We start from the raw sequence: 17,928 nt of genomic DNA, 5'->3' as shown, positions 1-17,928 counted from the left end.
GGTCTACAGTTTGAAATACAAGCCAATAAACCTGTAGAAGAGACAGAGTCAGTTCTCTGGACAAGACTTCCCAAGCCATAACCACCATTACACCCACCCTCTAGGCATTTCCCAAACAGCCCTAAACTGCTTTCTTTTTCTTTTCACTTTCTATTTTTATGTTTTGGTTTTGGTTCTTGTTTTGTTCTGTGTTTCAAAATACTTGTGTAGCCAGGCAGACCCAGAACTCTCTCTATATATATTCCAGATAAACCTTCAACTTGGAATTCCCCTGCCTCGTCCTCTGCAGTGTTGGAATTACATGTGTGATCTACCATACCAGACTCTAATCTTTAATTATATTCTAAGCAGTAGGTCCTTCTTGAACCCGTCCAAAGGTTTTTCTTCTCAGAGTTTGGCCCAAGATGTAATTGCAGGAACTGACAATCAGAGGCAGGAGAATCACAAGTTCGAGGCCAGTGTCAGAGTTAAAGAGTGAGACCCTTTCTCAAAAAGTCAAGGGCTGGGGCCAGGCACTGTGGGATGGCCTCTAATCCCACATGGTTGACAGAGGCAGGTCAGTCCATCTCTCAGAACTGGGGGGTCTCCTGTCCTCTGCACCCAGCCAGCCTGCTCATGGCCCAGCCCATCTTGTCTGCTATTTTTCCACAGCATAGATCAATGACCTACTGACTAATTTACTCATTACCAGTCTGATCATCACAGCCGATGCACCTTACAGCCTGTAATGCTTGTTCACCAAAAAAGCCATTTTCATTCTTTCCCACATGTACAGAGGGGATTTGGGGGGCGGGGCACAGACTATTTTGACTTTGACATTTTCTCTCTCTCTCTCTCTCTCTCTCTCTCTCTCTGTGTGTGTGTGTGTGTGTGTGTGTTTCCATATAGGGGATTTAAACCAGGGCCTTGTGCATGCTGTGCTATGGCCCCTTTACTTTTGGGGACAGGGTCTCACTAATGTCCAGGCAGACCTTGAACTTAAGGATACTCCTGCTTCAGCCCACAAGTAGCTGTGATCACAGGCATACACCAGCAGCCCAGATAAGAGGTTTTATTTTTCATGAGCTTCTTAACGGTCACGTGCGGGTACACCCCCCACCACCCCCACCACCCCGCCGCGCACATGATGCTTATTATGTCCACCATTCATCATATCTCTGCCTCTATTAAGTTCAGTGTGAGCAAGAATTCAGGTCTTGGGGGCTAGAGAAACGTGACTCAGCGGTTAAGATCACACTGCTCTTGCAAAGGGCAGGGGTTCAATTCCTGGCACCCACATGAAAGCTAACAACGATCTGTAACTGAAGGTCCAGGGGATGTGACACCCTTTTCCGGCTTCACAACAAGGATTCACTTACATACAGGCAGGCAAAACACTCATATACATACAATAAACAAAAATAAAATCCCAGGTCTGCATCTACAGCTGTGTGAACACAGGAAAGTCACTTGGCCTCTGAGAGTCTGGGTTTTCTCTCGTGTGAAGTGGAGCCTGAAAAGTATCCGTTTCTTGGGGTTGCTACCCTGGCACAGAGTGAAAAGAATCGGTAAAGTTTGGTGCTAATGGTTACAAGATTTTTTTTTTGAGACAGGGTCTTCCTCTAATCCCGGCTGACCTGGAACCACTATGTAGACCAGGCTGGCCTCCATCTCAAAATCCTCCTGCCTCTGCCTCCCAAATGCTGGGATTAAAGGTGCGTGCACCACCACGCCCTGCTGTTTACGGAGATTTTCTCTGCCTCTTGAGTTTGCCTTTTCCTGTAAATCCAGACCAACGCCTCTGGTCTTAAAGGTGGGACTCCGTGGGTGGAGCCTTCCAACTAGATGCCTAGTCAAAATGTTAAACAGTTCGAGGCTCCAGGCATTTTAGGCCGAATTACGGTCATTCCAAGTGGCTGATTGGTGCGAATGGAGAGGGGCAGACCCGGCGTTCCCATCGCCCCAATCCGTGGCCTAGTCTCCCGCACCGGCTGGATTCCCTCGCCGTCAGACGGCAGCCGGAAGGAGGAGGGGTCTAGAGGGAAGCTAACAGAAAGTGCTGAACCTTAAGTGAGAGGCGGGAGAGTCCGAAGGGCCAGGGGCCGGGAGGCACCGCAGGCCCCACCCGGGAAGGATGGCGTGGGGCAGGGTTGGGGCTCGGCCGCCCTCCCGGCCACGAAAGGGAGCTGGCAAGGGTGCTGGTGAGCGGGCCGAGGAGGGAGGCTGGCGAGGACCCGCACGGGAGGAGGGGCGCGGCTGATGCTTCGGGGCGTCGGTCCCGGCGCGGTGCAGGGCCGGGCGGCGGAGGCTGCGCGCCGCGGAGGCTGCCGGTCCCTGACGCTTGACCCTCCGTCGCCCGCAGTTCCAGCCACGCCTGGAGGGAGGACCATGGGTGCCTTGACCTCCAGGGGCCGCGCCGCCCGGGTCCCCGCGCGGGAGCCGGAGCCCGAGGAGGCGCTGGACCTGAGCCGCCTGCCCCCGGAGCTGCTCCTGGTGGTGCTGAGCCACGTGCCACCGCCGACGCTGCTGCGCCGCTGCCGCCGGGTGTGCCGGACCTGGCGGGCCCTGGTGGACGGCCAGGCCCTATGGCTGCTGATCCTGGCCCGGGACCGCAGCGCCACCGGCCGCGCCCTGCTGCCGCTAGCCCGTAGCTGCCTGCCGCCCGCCCGCGACGACACGCCCTGCCCCTTGGGGCGCTTCTGCGAGCGACTACCTATAGGACGCAACCTCATCAGCAACCCCTGCGGCCAAGGTGATGAGTCCGGGAAGGGATGCCTCTGGGGCACAGCTGGGGGCGGGGCTACGGGAAGCGAAATGGGAGGGTCTGAAAGGCAGGGCCAAAAGGAAGGAGGGGCTGAGGGGCAGGATCTTAAGGGAGCAGGTAAGACCCCAGACATGATATGGGGTGGGGGGCCTAAGGAGTGGGTCGTATGAAACGTGGGGAGAGCGCTAGGGCGTGGTCGCCAAGGAGCCAAGCCTGAGAGTCCAGACTACCGATGGCCCTGTGGGAGGGGCTCCAAGGGAGGTGGTGGAAGGGGAAGGATTTCTTTTAACATCTGGAGGAGAGATATGGCGCCCTGGAGCCACCAGGGGAGACTCTAATTTGGACACAAACATTTCTTTTAATTAAAAAATTTTTATTTTTAGTGTTTTTAATTATTTTGAGACAGTCTTACTGTGTAGCTCTGAATTTGCAACAATGCTCCTGCCTCAGCCTCCCATGTGCTGGAATTTCCCAATTTAAGCCTTTTTTTTCCTCTTTAACAGAAGGCCTACGCAAATGGATGGTGCAGCATGGCGGAGACGGCTGGGTGGTGGAGGAGAACAAGAAGCTGGTCCCCGGGGCCCCCTCGCAGACCTGCTTCGTGACGTCCTTCAGGTGAAAGTCCTCGGGGGTCGTCAGATTCGTTGTTGAGAAGGGCCTGCCTGTTCTCATGACCTTTCTTTCTCCTTCCTTCCTAGTTGGTGTCGCAAAAAGCAGGTCTTGGACCTTCTGGAGGAGGGTCTGTGGCCAGAACTATTGGACAGTGGGAGGGTGGAGATTGCCGTCTCAGACTGGTGAGTGTGATGGCGGGAGCAGCCTTTTGCTAACAGCTAGGAGCCTTTTCTCCCTCCAGATAAACTGAAGGTCAGGGAGGCAGCAGGACCTTGACCATGACCACAGCTCCAAGAGTTAGCTGAGTACATGCCTTGAAAGCCTTTTTTTTTCTCAAAGGAAGTCCGTTGGGAGGTGGCAGATTTGTTCTTAATTTAGTTTGGTTTAGTTTTAGTAGCCTGGGACTGGAGAGCTTGCTGGATCAAGCTGGTCTCACGCCCAGCCACACCTTTTTAAAAATATGTTATTATTTTTTATTTTTTTATATGTGTGTATTGCCTGCATGTAGGTAAGTGCACCCGTGTCGTGCAATGCCCACGGAGGACAGAAGAGGTCGTTGGATCCCCTGGAACTGGAGTTAGTTGCCATGTGGGTGCTGGGATTCAAACCCAGGTCTTCTGCAAGAACAGTCAGTGTTCTTTACTGCTGAGCCATCTCTCCATCCTTGTCTTTTTTTTAAAAAGAAGGGGAGGCCGGGAATGGTGACACATGCCTTTAACCCCAAGTCTCAGAGATCGAGGCCAGCCCAGTCTACCTAGTTCCAAGCCAGCTAAGGCTAAAGGGAGACCCTGTCTCAAAAAAACAAAAGCAAACAAACAAAACTGAAATTAAATGGATTCTTGCTACTACAACAGTTATTACAGTGAAACACATAGCAAGGGCTTTATATGTGTGAGTGAGTTTTGGAATCCTGATCTCATGCAATCTCATCTGGAGATCATTCAAGTGTGACAGATGCCTGTGACAGCACCAACCAGGACATTCACCTGCAGTTTTCATTGGGGCTTCATCGCTGGTGAGCTCTTTGCTCACATGACTAACCTCAGCCTCCAAGACGCCAACATTAACTCACAGCCTCTACCCTAAGTTGGAGTGCTGATCTTTCTGGAGGTGCCAACTCCCACCTGAGCTGATCTGTGGGAGAACCAGCCTTGTCCTCGGTCACTCTAGTAAACTCTGGTATGACCTGAGTCCTCACCAAAGACACTCCTGTCACACATGAAACTGGAAGGGCCCAGAGAACATTCTCACAGGATAGTTTTCACAGGGGATTGAACTCAGGACCTCATGTGTACTAGGAAAATCCCCCACCACTAAGCCACATGCCAGGCCTCTTTTTATGTTTTATTTTGAGAGGGTCTCACTTAAGATGTCCACGCTGACCTTGAAACTCATTCTATAGCCTAGGCTGATGAACTGAATCTTCCTGTGTCAGCCTCCCAAACAACTGGAATTACATGCCTGTGATAAGCCTGTTTCACATGGCCCTTTTGTGTGTGCACATGCAGGGGTGCACTTCTGTGTGGATACATGTGAAGGCAAGAGGTCTTCCTCCAGTATCATTCCTCAGAAGCTGTCGACCCTGGGTTTTTTTGAGATGGGATCACTGGAACATGGGGTTCACCCTTAGACTAGATTGGCTGGCCAGCTGGCCCCAGGGATCTGCCTGTCTCTGCTTCCCCAGTGCTGGGATTGTTCTGGAAATTGAACTCAAGTCTTCATGGTTATGTGGCAAGCACAACACTGACTCAGCCGTCTTCCCAGCCCCACAAGACCCTTTTAAGGAATTAAATTTGTACTCACAGGGAGGCTAGACACCCAAAGAGATAAGTAGCAAGTCCAGCCTTCCAGACCTCCTCCTCTCACAGGTGGGGAGCCCGACATGACAGTGGCTGCAGATACCGGCTCCTTGTCAGACTTCTACATGCCAACCAGACTGTCCTTGATGAGTTCTTGGTAGTACCTGACCCCATTGAGCAGTGGAACAACAATGTCTACCTTCAGGTGAGTCTCTGGCGGAGGCTGAGTCTCTTAACTGGTGGAGGAGGATTGTGGGGGCTGTGGTCAGTCACCCTAGAACTCAGTGTCTTATGATCAATAGCAGCCATTTTCTTATCTTTTCTAGCTTTTTTGGTTTTGTTTGTTTATTTTTTGGTTTTTTTGAGACAAGGTCTCCCTGTACACGTCCTGGCTAGCCTGGAACTCACTGTGTAGACCAGGCTGGGCTTAGTCTTACAGATATCAGCCTGTTTCTGTCTCCCGAGTGCTGGGATTAATAGCCTGAGCCACTACACCTAGCTTCTTTTATTTTTTAATTTGTGTGTGTATGAGATGGGGGTGGGGTGCATGCCTTTGTGCATGCATGTGTATATGGAAGGCAAGGGTCAATGTCAGGCATCTTCTAGCACTTTCCACCTCATTTTTTGAGACCGGTTCTCTCACTGAACAGAGAACTCAATGATTGGCTAGACTGGCTGGCCAGAGAGTTCTGGGGAACCACCTGTATCCACCCCTCCTTCCCAATCAACACGAGGGTTACACACAGGCACCACCACAGCCATAGGTGTTGGGGATTCAAACTCAGGTCTTTATGCATGTGTGGCAGGCATTCTACTGACTGGGCTATTTCCCTAGTCCCATTCTTGTGTGTCCATCGATACGTGGAGAAGGCCGAGCTGGGCAGCGGAAGCTGAAGTCCCTTCTTGTTTAGACCACGGTGGAGCAGAAGGGCAGGCTGGCGGTGGTGGGTGACCATGCAGCTGGCCAAGCATCTCTGTTTCATTTCAAACCTCCTCCACTAGATCTCTGGGCCAGGCTGCACTGGGATCCCTCACAGCATGGCAGGCTCCAGGCAGGCAGACTGCTTCCATGGTGGCTAGGGCTAAAGAGTCAGAGAAATAAGCTTCAGCTGCTTGGCCCTTTTCTGACCTAGCATTGGCAAAACCCACCCAGGATCACTTCTGCCACATTTTTTTTTAAGACCATCTCATGTAGCCTAGGCCGGCCTCAAACTCAATATGCAGTTAAAGCTAGCCTTGAACTCCTGATCCTCATGCCTCCATCTCCCAAGTGCTGGGAGTAATTAAAGATAATGTACTACCATACTCAGAATTTCTGCCACGTTCTTGGTGATAAAATCTCATTTATTTGGCTGGGATTTTTTGTTTTTCTTTGTTTTTGAGATAGGTTCTCATTATATTGTCCAACTCACCTGGTATATAGTTAACCCTACCCTCAAACTCTCCATTCTCCTGCCTCAGTCTCCCAAGTGCTGGAATGACGGAAACACCACCACACTGGGCCCTAGGCTCCACCTCTTAATGAGGACATTGCAAGATTTCACAGGAAGCCAAGTGCAGTGGCACAGGCCTTTAAACCCAGCACTCAGGAGGCAGAGGCAGGCGGATCTCTGTGAGATAGAGGCCAGCCTGGTCTACATAGTGAGTTGCAGGCCAGCTGGGCCTACAGAGAGACCCTGTCTCAAAAACCAAAAAAAAAAAAAAAAAAAAAAAAAAAAAAAGATTTCAGAGGAATGCAGGGAATGGGCAGTGACGTTGCCACCATCTTGGACAATACTGATCATGAAAAGGATCTGTCTCAACTTTGGTCAGGAAGGCCAGGTGATACAAGGCTCACTCTCACTGACCTCTCCTCTTCTCACAGGTTACCCATGTGTTCTCTAACATCAAGAAAGGTGTCCGTTTTGTGTCTTTCGAACACTGGGGTCAGGACACGCAGTTCTGGGCTGGCCACTATGGGGCCCGAGTGACCAACTCCAGTGTGATGGTGCGAGTTCGTCAGTCCTAGTCAGAGGCCACCATTTTGGCAAGACAGCCTGACTGTGCCTTCCAGGAGCTGGAGCTGTTGGTGGGGACCCCTCATGAAGACGGCACCAGTACCTCTCTGACACACAGAACTCTAGGATTTGGTGAACAATTCTGTTTGGCCTTGTTTTCAGATTCTGGAAACCACTGGAATTTTCCATCAGATCTACCTTCTGCTGCTGCTTCAGTGGGGTGGGAATATGCATGGGGGCATGCACTTGCGGAGGCCCCCTCCCCACAAGCTACCTCTTATTTATCTCAATCCCCCTCTGCCCTGTCTGTAGTGTTGCCCTTTTTTGTTTTGTTTTGTTTTTTGAGGCAGGGTCTCATGTTTCCCAGGCTGGCTGAAAACTCCATAAGTATCTGAGGATGATCTTGAACCCCTGATATTCCTGTGCCACCTCTCAGGTGCTGGGATTACGGGTATGCGCCACCAACACCTTGTTTTATGCAGTCCTGAGGATTGAACCCAGGGCTTCTTGTGTGGTAGGTAAACACTATCAACCGAGCTACAGTCCCAGCCTGACACTGTCTCTCATCACCTCCCGTTTCTGCTTTAGAGAGTTCCTTGGCCCTTCAATGAAGCCCTCTACTCATATCTGAACTTAGAACTTGGGCAGGGCTAGCAAAATTCCAACTGCCTTGGGTGGTGACTTTCACCTCCATGGCTACCACCAGGTCTCATTTCTGAAAGTCAACTGGGATATATCTGTACACAGATTTTCTCTAAAAAAATGAAGTACCTTAGTCGAGGCCCGATCCTTAGGACCTCTATAATGGTGTAATAGTTATTTTTCATTTTCATACTTTTTCAAACAATGAGAGAATAATATGTCAGCAAGATCTGCCAATTGCACTGTAATAAATTTATTATTTTGCCTAAACTGCTTCAGATCTTTTTGTTTTGGTCCTTTTTAATTTTTACTTTATTTTGTTTTTCTAAATTTGTAATTATTTTTTATGTGTATGAGTGTTTTGCCTGCGTGTATATAAGTGCATGTGTGTGCAGGTCCTACAGAGGCCAGAAGAGGGTGTCAGGGCCCCTGGAACGGTTAGCTTGTGGGTGCTGGGAATTGAACCTGGGCCCTCTGCAATAGTAGCCAGTGCTGTTAACAGCTGAACCATCTCCCCAACCCTATTTTTATTTTTCAAAGATTTCTTTATTTTTATTTTTTATGTATATGAGTTTTGCCTACATGTATTATGTGCTTAGTGTCTGAGGAGGCCAGAAGAGGGTGTCAGAACCCCTGGAACTGGAGTTACATATGATTGTGGCTGCCCTGTGGGTGCTGGGAACCAAACCTGGGTCCTCTGCAAGAGTGTGTGTGTGTGTGTGTGTGTGTGTGGTGTGTGTGTGTGTGTGTGTGTGTGTGTGTGTGTGTGTGTGTAGGAGCAGGGAGGATCATGTGTATATGGACAGTGCTCATGTAGAGGACAATTTGAGGGAGTCAGTTCTCTCCTTCCACAATGTGGGTCATGGGAATCAAATTCAAGGCATCAGCTTTAGTGGTAAGCACTTTACCTACTCAGTCATCTTCTCAGCCCCTATTTTGTTATATTCTGAGACAGGATATGTAGCCCTGGCTAGGCTAGAAATCACTACATAGACCAGGCTGGTCTTCCTGCCTCTTTCCCAGCTGGGAGGATTACAGGATCCCAGCTTACTTCACATCTTTGTTTTGTTTTTGAGTCAGGGTCTCTTGTAGCCCAGTCTGGCCTCAAACTCTCTGTGTAGCCAAGGATGTCCTTGAACTTCTGATCCCCCTGCCTCTGCCTTCCAAGTGTTGGAAGGCCTCCTCCCCTGCAAAGTGTGCCAGGGCCTTTGAAGAATTCCACCCTACCTGCCTTATCAGTGTACAGGCCTTCCAGCACAATGCTGTGATGGGGCTATGTCTCCATAAACTCATCATCCCTGTAAACCCATAGTCATTGAAAATATAAGTCAAGGCAGAGGCATGTAGATCTCTGTGAGATGGAGGGCATCCTGGTCTATATAGTGAGTTCCAGGCCAGCTGAGGCTATAGGGAGACCCTGTCTCAAAAGGACCAAAAAAAGGGGCTGGAGAGATGGCTTAGTGGTTAAGAGCACTGTCTGCTCTTGCAGAGTACCCTGGTTCAATTCCCAGCACTCACATGGTGGCTATGAACCATCCTTAACTCCAGTTCCAGGGGAATCTGACACCCTCTTCTGACCTCTGAGGCATTGCATGACACGGGTGCACTCACATACATGCAGGCAATACACTCATATACATGAATAAAAATAATAAAATATTTTTTAAAGACCCCCCCCAAAAAAAGAAAAGAACATTGGCCGCTCTTGTAGAGGATCCAGGTTCAAATCCCAGCACCCACATGGCACCTAACAGCTGTCTGTAACTCTACTTCCAGTGGATCTGATGCCCTCTTCTGACCTCTGCTAGCATTGCATGATACAGGTGCACTTATATTTCTGTAGGCATAATACTCATACACATAAAATAATAAATTTTTAAAAATTGAATGAATGAATGAAACCAGCATAATCCCAGCACTCGGGAGGCAGAGGCATATGAATCTCTGAGATGGAGGCCAACCTGGTCTACATAGCAAGTTCCAGGCCAGCTGGGGCTACAGGGAGACCCTCCCTCAGAAAAAAAAGAAAATAAATGAATGAGGGATGGAGAGATGGCTCCATTGATAAAGTACTTGCCACATAAGAATGAGGAATCAAGCTCAGGTCCCCAGCACACTCATAAATAATGGGCAGGAATAGAGGCCCACCTACAATCCCAGCATTCAAGAGACAGAAAAAGGGACTCTGCAGGGCAGGCTGGCTAGCTAAACTTGCTGAATTGGTGACCTCTGGGTTCATGGAGGGTCTACTTCAGTAAAGACTGCACCAGGCCTAACATCAGAAGTGGCTCAGCTCCCCTGTCAACAAATAAATCACTGGAGAGTGATGGATGAAGACACCTGATGTCAGTCTCTGGCCTACACCTATGCACACACATACACATGCACATGCACACACATGAACATGCATGCACATGTGCACGCACATATACCATGTACACATACACATACAATAAAAAGGATGAATAAGGAAAGATTTATTTTGACTCACAGTTTCAATCCACAGTCACGTAGCTCCTTCATTCCTACACTGATGAGACAGACTAACAAAAAGACAAGGTAAAGCAGACTTACATCATGGTAGCCAGGAAGGAGGGGGAGGGGGAGGGGGAAGAGGGAGAGAAAACAAGACATACCCTTCAAAGACACTCTCAATAACCTATTTCCCCAGCCAAGTCCTACCTAGAGTTTCCACCACCTCCCAAAATAGCACCACCAACTGGAGGCTAAGCCTTCAACACACAAGCCTGCATGGATTCTTCATGTTTGTCATAGAAATGGATATTATCTACTTGGCAGAGACTGCCATTGGTCAGTGAGTATTGTGCACACAGCCTGTGACACACACTGCATTCTTAAAGGAGTTCTTGTGATAAGAGCACTGTCTTACTGAGGATATAGCTCAGTGGTACAGCACCTGCCAAGGATACCCCAGTGAGGGGCTGGGAGTGTACCTCAATGGTAGAATGCTTACCAAGTACACTCAAGACTATTCACTCCCCAGTGTCCAGAGAGAGAGATTTTCTGATTAAATCCTGTGACAATCTGTGTGAGCTTTCTTTTCTGTGGCCTTATCATCTCTGTTTTGTTAGAGGTAGACATAAGTGACTCCATTTTTGTCCCTACAACTTTCACAATGATATGAAACTCCAGCTGGGTTACTGTCTGCCATTGGAGGTAAGTGTGACCTGTGGAATTTATACCAGGTCCAGCTTCAGGATAAGTGGCTCAGTTCCTTAGGTCGACTTTGGTCAGAGCTGACTAAAGTAAGGAGGAGTATGGTCGCGCGGCTACTGGATGCTGGCGACTCTACTGGTCACTGCGCTTCCAGGCCTGTTCCGTTCCAAGCTACTGGGCACTCCCTTTAGGTTCGAGACGCGTCAGCCGCCGGGTCACGAGGGGAGGTGTGGGAACGGCGAAAGCAGAATCTCCTTGAGTCGTTGTTTACGAAGGGACAGCCCCCTCCGGAGAGACTGAATCGTAGGCAGTAAGACACAGAACTCAGCTCGGTCAGGTACAGCTCCTTTATTCAGTGACTCAGCTCGGCTCCAGGTCTTAGTGATTCAGCTCCGATTAATTAAGGGGAAACCAGGATATTTATAGTGTGGGGGCAGTAGTAAAAGCCTTAGTTGATAGGTGCTTTGTAGGATGCTCCATTTACATGTGGTGGTGGGCTTCCACCAGGCTGCCAGACATTGCCTGATTATCACACAGGAAAACCTGACAGTTTCATGCCGGAGGATATGTATCTGTGACGGGCACTTCAAAAGGTGAGTCAGGAAGAGAGTAGGAAGGCGCCCAGCTGAGAAAGGGAGTCGTTCCATTCTCGCCGAGCCGGCATGCGGCTATCCGGACATGGAAAGACTACAACCCAAAACAGCAGGGGTCCCCAACAGAGGAGCTCAGTCAGGGTGTTTCCTTTGCTCCTTTCTGCTCTTCCTCAGATAGGAGGTGGGGAAGGCCTAGACACTCCCCAAAACCAGTGTGAGTGGGTCAAAGACAACATCGTTTGTTGAGACAAGGTTTGACTATGCAGTCCATGCAGGCCTAGAACCTCCTGTCCTTCTACCTCAGCCTCCCAAGTGCTGGGATTCCATTTGTGATCCACTATGCTGAGAAAAAGACATTCAACGTTGCTTGTATCTACTCACTAATAGTTAACAGGCTCCTGTCCTTGACTCACTAAGAGTTAACAGACTTCTCTGAAGAGGCTTGAGGAGGGGGCAGTCTGCTCCCAGGATACTGGAAAGCAGACCAATTAGACAGCTGTCCCTGGAATGCCAGGGAGGGTGGGTAGCCCTCTCCCTTTTATGTTTCTGCATACATCAAAGGTCTGTTACTGGGCCAGTTGCCACAGCCTTCAGCACACTGTGCTATGTTCTCAGTTATGATGGGGAAATCCTATATGTTTTGCACTGCTTGAGCACTTACCGTATATAAACTCTGTAAATTTCAAACACCCAAGCTTCCAATAAGGGCCCCAGAAGGGCAGTGAAATTGCTACCAAGCAGCATAGCCAAGGGACTCCTGGTCTAATCTCAGTTTTTTGGCATTGGTCAAGCAGGGGGACTACAGTTGCTCTGCAACCCAGGTGGGAAAGAATCCAAATAAACCAGTGAGTTTTAGGTGAACTAAGTGTGAAATGTCTCCATTGTTCCCAACTCCATCTAAAAAGAAACCCAGAGAGACAGGCTTTTGAATAAATGGATTTACCTTGAAAGAGACTTAAAGCTGTGGTAGGCCACTGGTGTAATCAGGGAGTTCTCTGAATGGTGAAATGCATTTCTAAGGCTGGATCAAAGCCTTAGATATAGCAGAAGGATTACAACAGACTAAAACTTGTGCTTTCCAGCTGTGGCCAGCTGTGGCTGCACTTTCTGTCATAGCTGGGATCTCCCTGCAGCCAGGATCTCTGAATTACCTGAATTTAATGCTGGAGTTTAAGCAAACCAGCAAGAAGAGGGAAAAAGAGAAGGAACAGCTTAGGAGTTGGAGATGTAGCTCAACTGGCAAGCACTGGCCTGGCATGCAAGGGCCACGAGGCCCTTGGCTTGATACCTAGCACCATATCATTATTTTAAAATTATGTTTGCAATATGGGGCTAAAGAGAAGGCTCAGCGGTTAAGAGCACTGGCTGCTCTTGCAGAGGACCTGGGTTCAGTTCTCAGCACTCACATGGCAGCTAACCATCTGTAACTCCAGTTCCAGGGAATCTGACACCCTCTTGTGAACTCCGAAGGCATTGTGTACATGGGTGCATTTATAATGCAGGCAAAACACTCATACACATAAAATAAAAATAACTGAGTAGGCCAGGCATGGTGGCACATGCCTTTAATCCCAGCACTTGGGAGGCAGAGGCAGGTGGTGGAGCTCTGTGAGTTCAAGGCCAGCCTGGTCTACACAGCTTGAGCTACAGGGAGACCCTGTCTCAAAAAGACCCCCCCCCAAAAAAAGAGTCTTTCAATTCTCATTAATGAAGCTCCCTCATGCAACAGGGGGGCAGGAACATAAAAGGTCACAAATGGCCAAAATGTAGAGATTAAGAGTCTGGTCCTTGGACAGGACTCCTGTAATAATGTTTTTTAAAACCATGATTTTGGTTTTGGAGTCTATTGGGCTAAAAAGACAACATGAAGACATACAATCTCTGCATCAAAATGTTTTGGGAAGCTGGTGTGGTGGCACATGTCTTTAGTCCCAGAACTTGGGAGGCAGAGGCAGGTGGATCTCTGGGTGATCAAGGCCAGCCTGGCCTGCATATTGAGTTCCAGCCCAGCTGGGACTGCAGAAGAACTGTGTCTCAAAAAAGGCATACACAAATTTAAAAAACAAAACAACAACGAAAACACACTTTGGAAGTTTTGAAATAAATTTGGAACAAGGTGACGAGCCCAGGTTAATATTGGATATCTGACCCTTCAAGGATGTTTGTTTTCCAGGATGCTGAGCATATACTCTCTCACTCTCTTTTTTTTTTTTTTTTTTTTTTTTTTTTTGAGACAGGGTCTCCCTGTAGCCTCAGCTGGCCTGGAACTCACTATGTAGACCAGGCTGGCCTCGAACTCACAGAGATCCACTACTACTCACAGACTACTACTACTGCTACCAGTCCCTACTATTGATGTGTCCCGGCAGGGTTGTGCATTTGGAGCCATCAGTGAGCCCACAGCAACACATCATTATCAATACAGCCATTATTTGCATTAGGGTTCACTTTTTTCCTTTTTCTTCAATGCTAGGGACCGAACCTAAGGACCTAGGGAATGCCTAATGCTTTACCACTGAGCCATGTCCTCAGCCCCTCACTGGGGAGGTTCTAGGCAGGTACTCTACTACTGATTAAATCCTTGATTTTTTTTTTTTTCCGTCTTTTTTGAGACAGGGTCTCCCTGTGGCCCCAGCTGGCCTGGATTCGCTATGGAGACCAGGCTGGCCTTGAACTCACAAAGATCCACCTGCCTCTGCCTCCTGAGTGCTGGGATTAAAGGTGTGCGCCACCATGCCCCACTATGAGACCCTCTCTTAAAAATAAAAACAAACTGGGGCTGGAGAGGTGGCTTAGTGGTTAAGAACACTGTTTTTGTAGAAGACCCGGGTTTGAATCCCAGTATCCACATGGCAGCTAACAACTGTCTGTAACCCAGTACCAAAGGATCCCCAACAGCCTCTTCTGCCCTCTGCAGGCATTGCACAACACAGGTGCACTTACCTACATGCAGGCAATACACACACACACATAAAAATAACAAATAAAATATAAGAAATAAAAAATAAAAACAAATCAAACAAGTGGTGAGGTGCCGTGGCAGAGGCAAGTGGATCTCTGTGAGTTGGAGGCCAGCTTGGTCTACATAGAAAGTTCCAGGCTAGCCAGGGATACATAGTGAGACCCTGTCTCAAAAAAAAAAAAAAAAAATGTCAATATGGTATGGGGGGCAGACATGGTGGTAAAGACCTGTAATCCCAGAATTTGTTTTGTGAATGCAGGAAAATCAGGAGTCTGTGACTAGTCTCTACTACACAGTGAGCTTGAAGCCAACCTGGTATACATGAGATCTTGTGTCAATGTCTCTTCCCCTGACAAATAAAGTGATTGAGGGAATGAGAGATAATTCAGCGGCTGAACATTTGCTTAGCGTATACCAAGCCCTGGGTTCCCGCCTTCCCCAGTACAAAAACAAAACAAAATAAAACAAAGTATTTGGGGGGCTGGAGAGATGGCTCAGCAGTTAAGAGTACTGACTGTTCTTGCAGAAGATCTGGGTTCGAATCCCAGCACCCACAAGGCAGCTAACAACTGGAACTCTAGTTCCAGCGGATCTGACAGCTTCTTCTGTCCTCCTTGGGCATTGCATAACACGGGTGCACTTACCTACATGCAGGCATAACACTCGTACACATAAAAGAAAAATAATAATAAAAAATAAAGTATGTGGAGTGGGGCTGGAGAGATGGCTCAGCAGTTAAGAGCACTGGCTACTCTTGTAGAGGACCCGGGTTTGGCTCCCAGCAACCACATGGTGGCTCACAAGCCATCCATAACTCCAGTTCCAGGGGAACCCGACCCCCTCCTCTGGTCTCTACAGGCATTGCGCATACATAGTGCACTCACATATATGTAATTTATTTTACTTACAATTTTAAAAATAGTTGGAGCCACCCAAAGTGGCTTTAATCCCAGCAGAAGCAGGCGGATCTCTGTGAGCTCAAGGCCAGCCTGGTCTACCTAGTGAGTTCCAGGCCAGCTGGGGCTACAGGGAGACCCTGTCTCAAAAAGACAAAAATAAAAACAAAGATAGTTGAGGTCAAGCACATCTGTAATCCTAGCAATTTTGGAGACTGAGGCAGGAGGATCATCGAAAGTTTGATGTCAGCATGGTCTACATAGTGAGCTCTAGGTCAGAGCTACATAATGAGTTGCTTTCTCAAGACCCCCACTAAAAAAATAAATACCTAGACAAAAATGTCAGGTATGGTGCACATCTGTATTTCTAGCATATAAGAGGAAAATTGCAAGTTCAAGATCAGTTGGGATTATTTAGCAAGATGAGATAACAAAAAAAAAAGAAAAATCTGGGCGTGGTAGTGAATACCTTTACTCTCTGCACTCCCGGAGGCAGAGACAGACAGAGCTCTGAGCTCCAGGCCAGTCTGGTCTACACAGAGTTTCAGGCTGTTAGAAGTCAGCACTGACCCCAGGTGTGACTACATAAGGGCTCCCCACCCTGAAAGGACCTGGGTCCCTGGGAGCTGCCTCAGCCTCCTCTCCTGGCCACCCAGGCAGAAGACTCAGGAGGCCCTTAATGTACATTTGCCCCACAGATCACTTGGATCAGGTGCCATTTGCCAGCATTCCTCACTGTCAATTTCAAGTTCACTAAGTAGGTAAGTAGGTGAACAAATACCCCGTCCTCCATCAAACATTCCTGAAGGCGTTAGTATGTTTGTTTATTGTTATTTATTTGTTTTTGGTTTTTTTGAGACAGGGTCTCCCTGTAGCTCCAGCAGGCCTGGAATTCCCTATGTAGACCAGGTTGGCCTTGAACTCACAGAGATCTACCTGCCTCTGCCTCCCAAGTGCTGGAATTAAAGGCCTGCACTACCATGCCTGGCAGTGTTGGAGTTTATTAAAAGACATTTTAAAAAATTTTTATTTATTATTTTTATTTTATGTATATGCATGTATTTCCTGCATGTAGGTAAGTACATCCGTGTCAGAGGCCAGAAGAGGCTGTCCATCCCCTGGGACTGGAGTTACGGACATTGAAGGAGTTCCCTGCATGAAAGCAACCTCTTATGTAGTGTTTTCCCAAAGTTGGGCTGGAAAACACAGGCCAATGCAACTGAAGTTCAAGGGGACCAGGTCATATTTTTAGCTGGCAACAGAGTTGGCAATGCTGTCCTCATGGTATCAATTTTACAGGCATGAAAGATGCAAAAGTAAGGTGGTCATAGAGGCTTGCGCCAAGGTTCCAGAAGGCTGCAGAGGCCACGCAATGTGTGGCAGGGCTGGAGTCCCTCCAAAGAGACTCTTGAGTCAGAAAGGTGAAGCCTAAATTGCTACGAGACCCCAAGATAGTAGAGATGCCAGGACCATGGGGAAGCTGCATGCACTGAGCAGAGCCAACAGAGTGACTGTGTATGCTCAGACAGCAGAGCTGGAGGGAGGCTACCCAAACCCTTTAGCCCAGATGTTTTCATCAGGAGCCTAAGGTGCTGGACATGGAGCTGCATGAGTTTGTGTTTGCCTTGCTGGGTTTTGGTCTTGTACTGATCTAACATTTCCTTGCTATGGGCCCATTTTTCCCCCTTTTGAATTGAGAATGTTTACTCTGTACCATTGTCTGTTGGAAATACATAATTTCATCTTTTGATGTTATAGAAGTTCACAGTGAAGAGCTTGTTTGAGTATCAAACTCTGCACTTCCACTATTGAACAGTGTTGAAACTGTTAAAGACTATAGGGACTCTGATGTTGGAATCAATGCATTTTGCATTGTGGGCCTATGGGGACAAGGGGTAGAAGGTTATTGCTTAAACATGACATTCTTGAGTGTCAAGTTGACAAGGGGCTACTAATGCTTAATATTGTCAACTTAACAGGATCTAAAATCACCTAGGAGACAATGTGAGGGAGGTTCTAGATTGGGTTAACTGAGACAGTAAGATGCACCCTAAATGTGGGCAGCACTATTCCATGGGCTGAGGTCCTGGATTGAATAGGAGGAAGTGAGATGGACACAGCATTCATCACTCTGTTTCCTGACCTTGGATGCAATGTGACCAGCTGCTTCGTACTCTTGTTGCTTTTCTGGGGGATGGACAGGTGGTACATGGATAAAAGCTAACTAATGCACAGGTCTTCCACCTTCCAAATGCTGAGATTACAGTCATTTACCATCATGCCCAGGCTATGCTGTTTGTGATAGAATCCAAGGCTTGGTGAACAATAGACAAGTACTCTATCAACTGAGTTTAAAGACTAGTCATGGTGTTAGCGTATTTATAAAGGATCCTTTATTCCATGTCTGGTGGCACATAACTGTAATCCCAGCACTCAGGAAGCTGATCTGGGAGGATCATGAGTTCAAGGCATGCCTGGGTTACACAGTGAGTACAAAACCAGCCTGC

The 17,928-nt window shown here is 48.2% G+C and overlaps 1 protein-coding gene across 2 annotated transcripts; it reads left to right on the top strand.

Annotated features, from left to right (window-relative positions):
- The first annotated feature begins 1,109 nt into the window (after nt 1-1,109).
- Nucleotides 1,110-7,899, top strand: Fbxo27 (F-box protein 27). Of its 2 annotated transcripts, none has more exons than XM_029556577.1 (6): nt 1,110-2,049; nt 2,342-2,731; nt 3,247-3,358; nt 3,442-3,537; nt 5,224-5,359; nt 7,019-7,899. In XM_029556577.1, exons 2-6 carry the CDS (start codon nt 2,368-2,370, stop codon nt 7,160-7,162), a joined length of 852 nt encoding a protein of 283 aa, XP_029412437.1. In that variant the 5' UTR covers nt 1,110-2,049; nt 2,342-2,367; the 3' UTR covers nt 7,163-7,899. The 2 variants fall into 2 exon arrangements, with proteins under 2 accessions (XP_029412437.1, XP_008852165.1); XM_008853943.3 differs by having other exon boundaries at nt 1,110-2,180.
- Nucleotides 7,900-17,928: the final 10,029 nt, after the last annotated feature.

This window comes from Nannospalax galili, unplaced genomic scaffold (genome assembly GCF_000622305.1).
Source record: "Nannospalax galili isolate Female #2095 unplaced genomic scaffold, S.galili_v1.0 scaffold886, whole genome shotgun sequence".
Classification (NCBI taxonomy): Eukaryota; Metazoa; Chordata; class Mammalia; order Rodentia; family Spalacidae; genus Nannospalax; species Nannospalax galili.
This window is presented reverse-complemented; position numbering and strand designations above follow the sequence as displayed.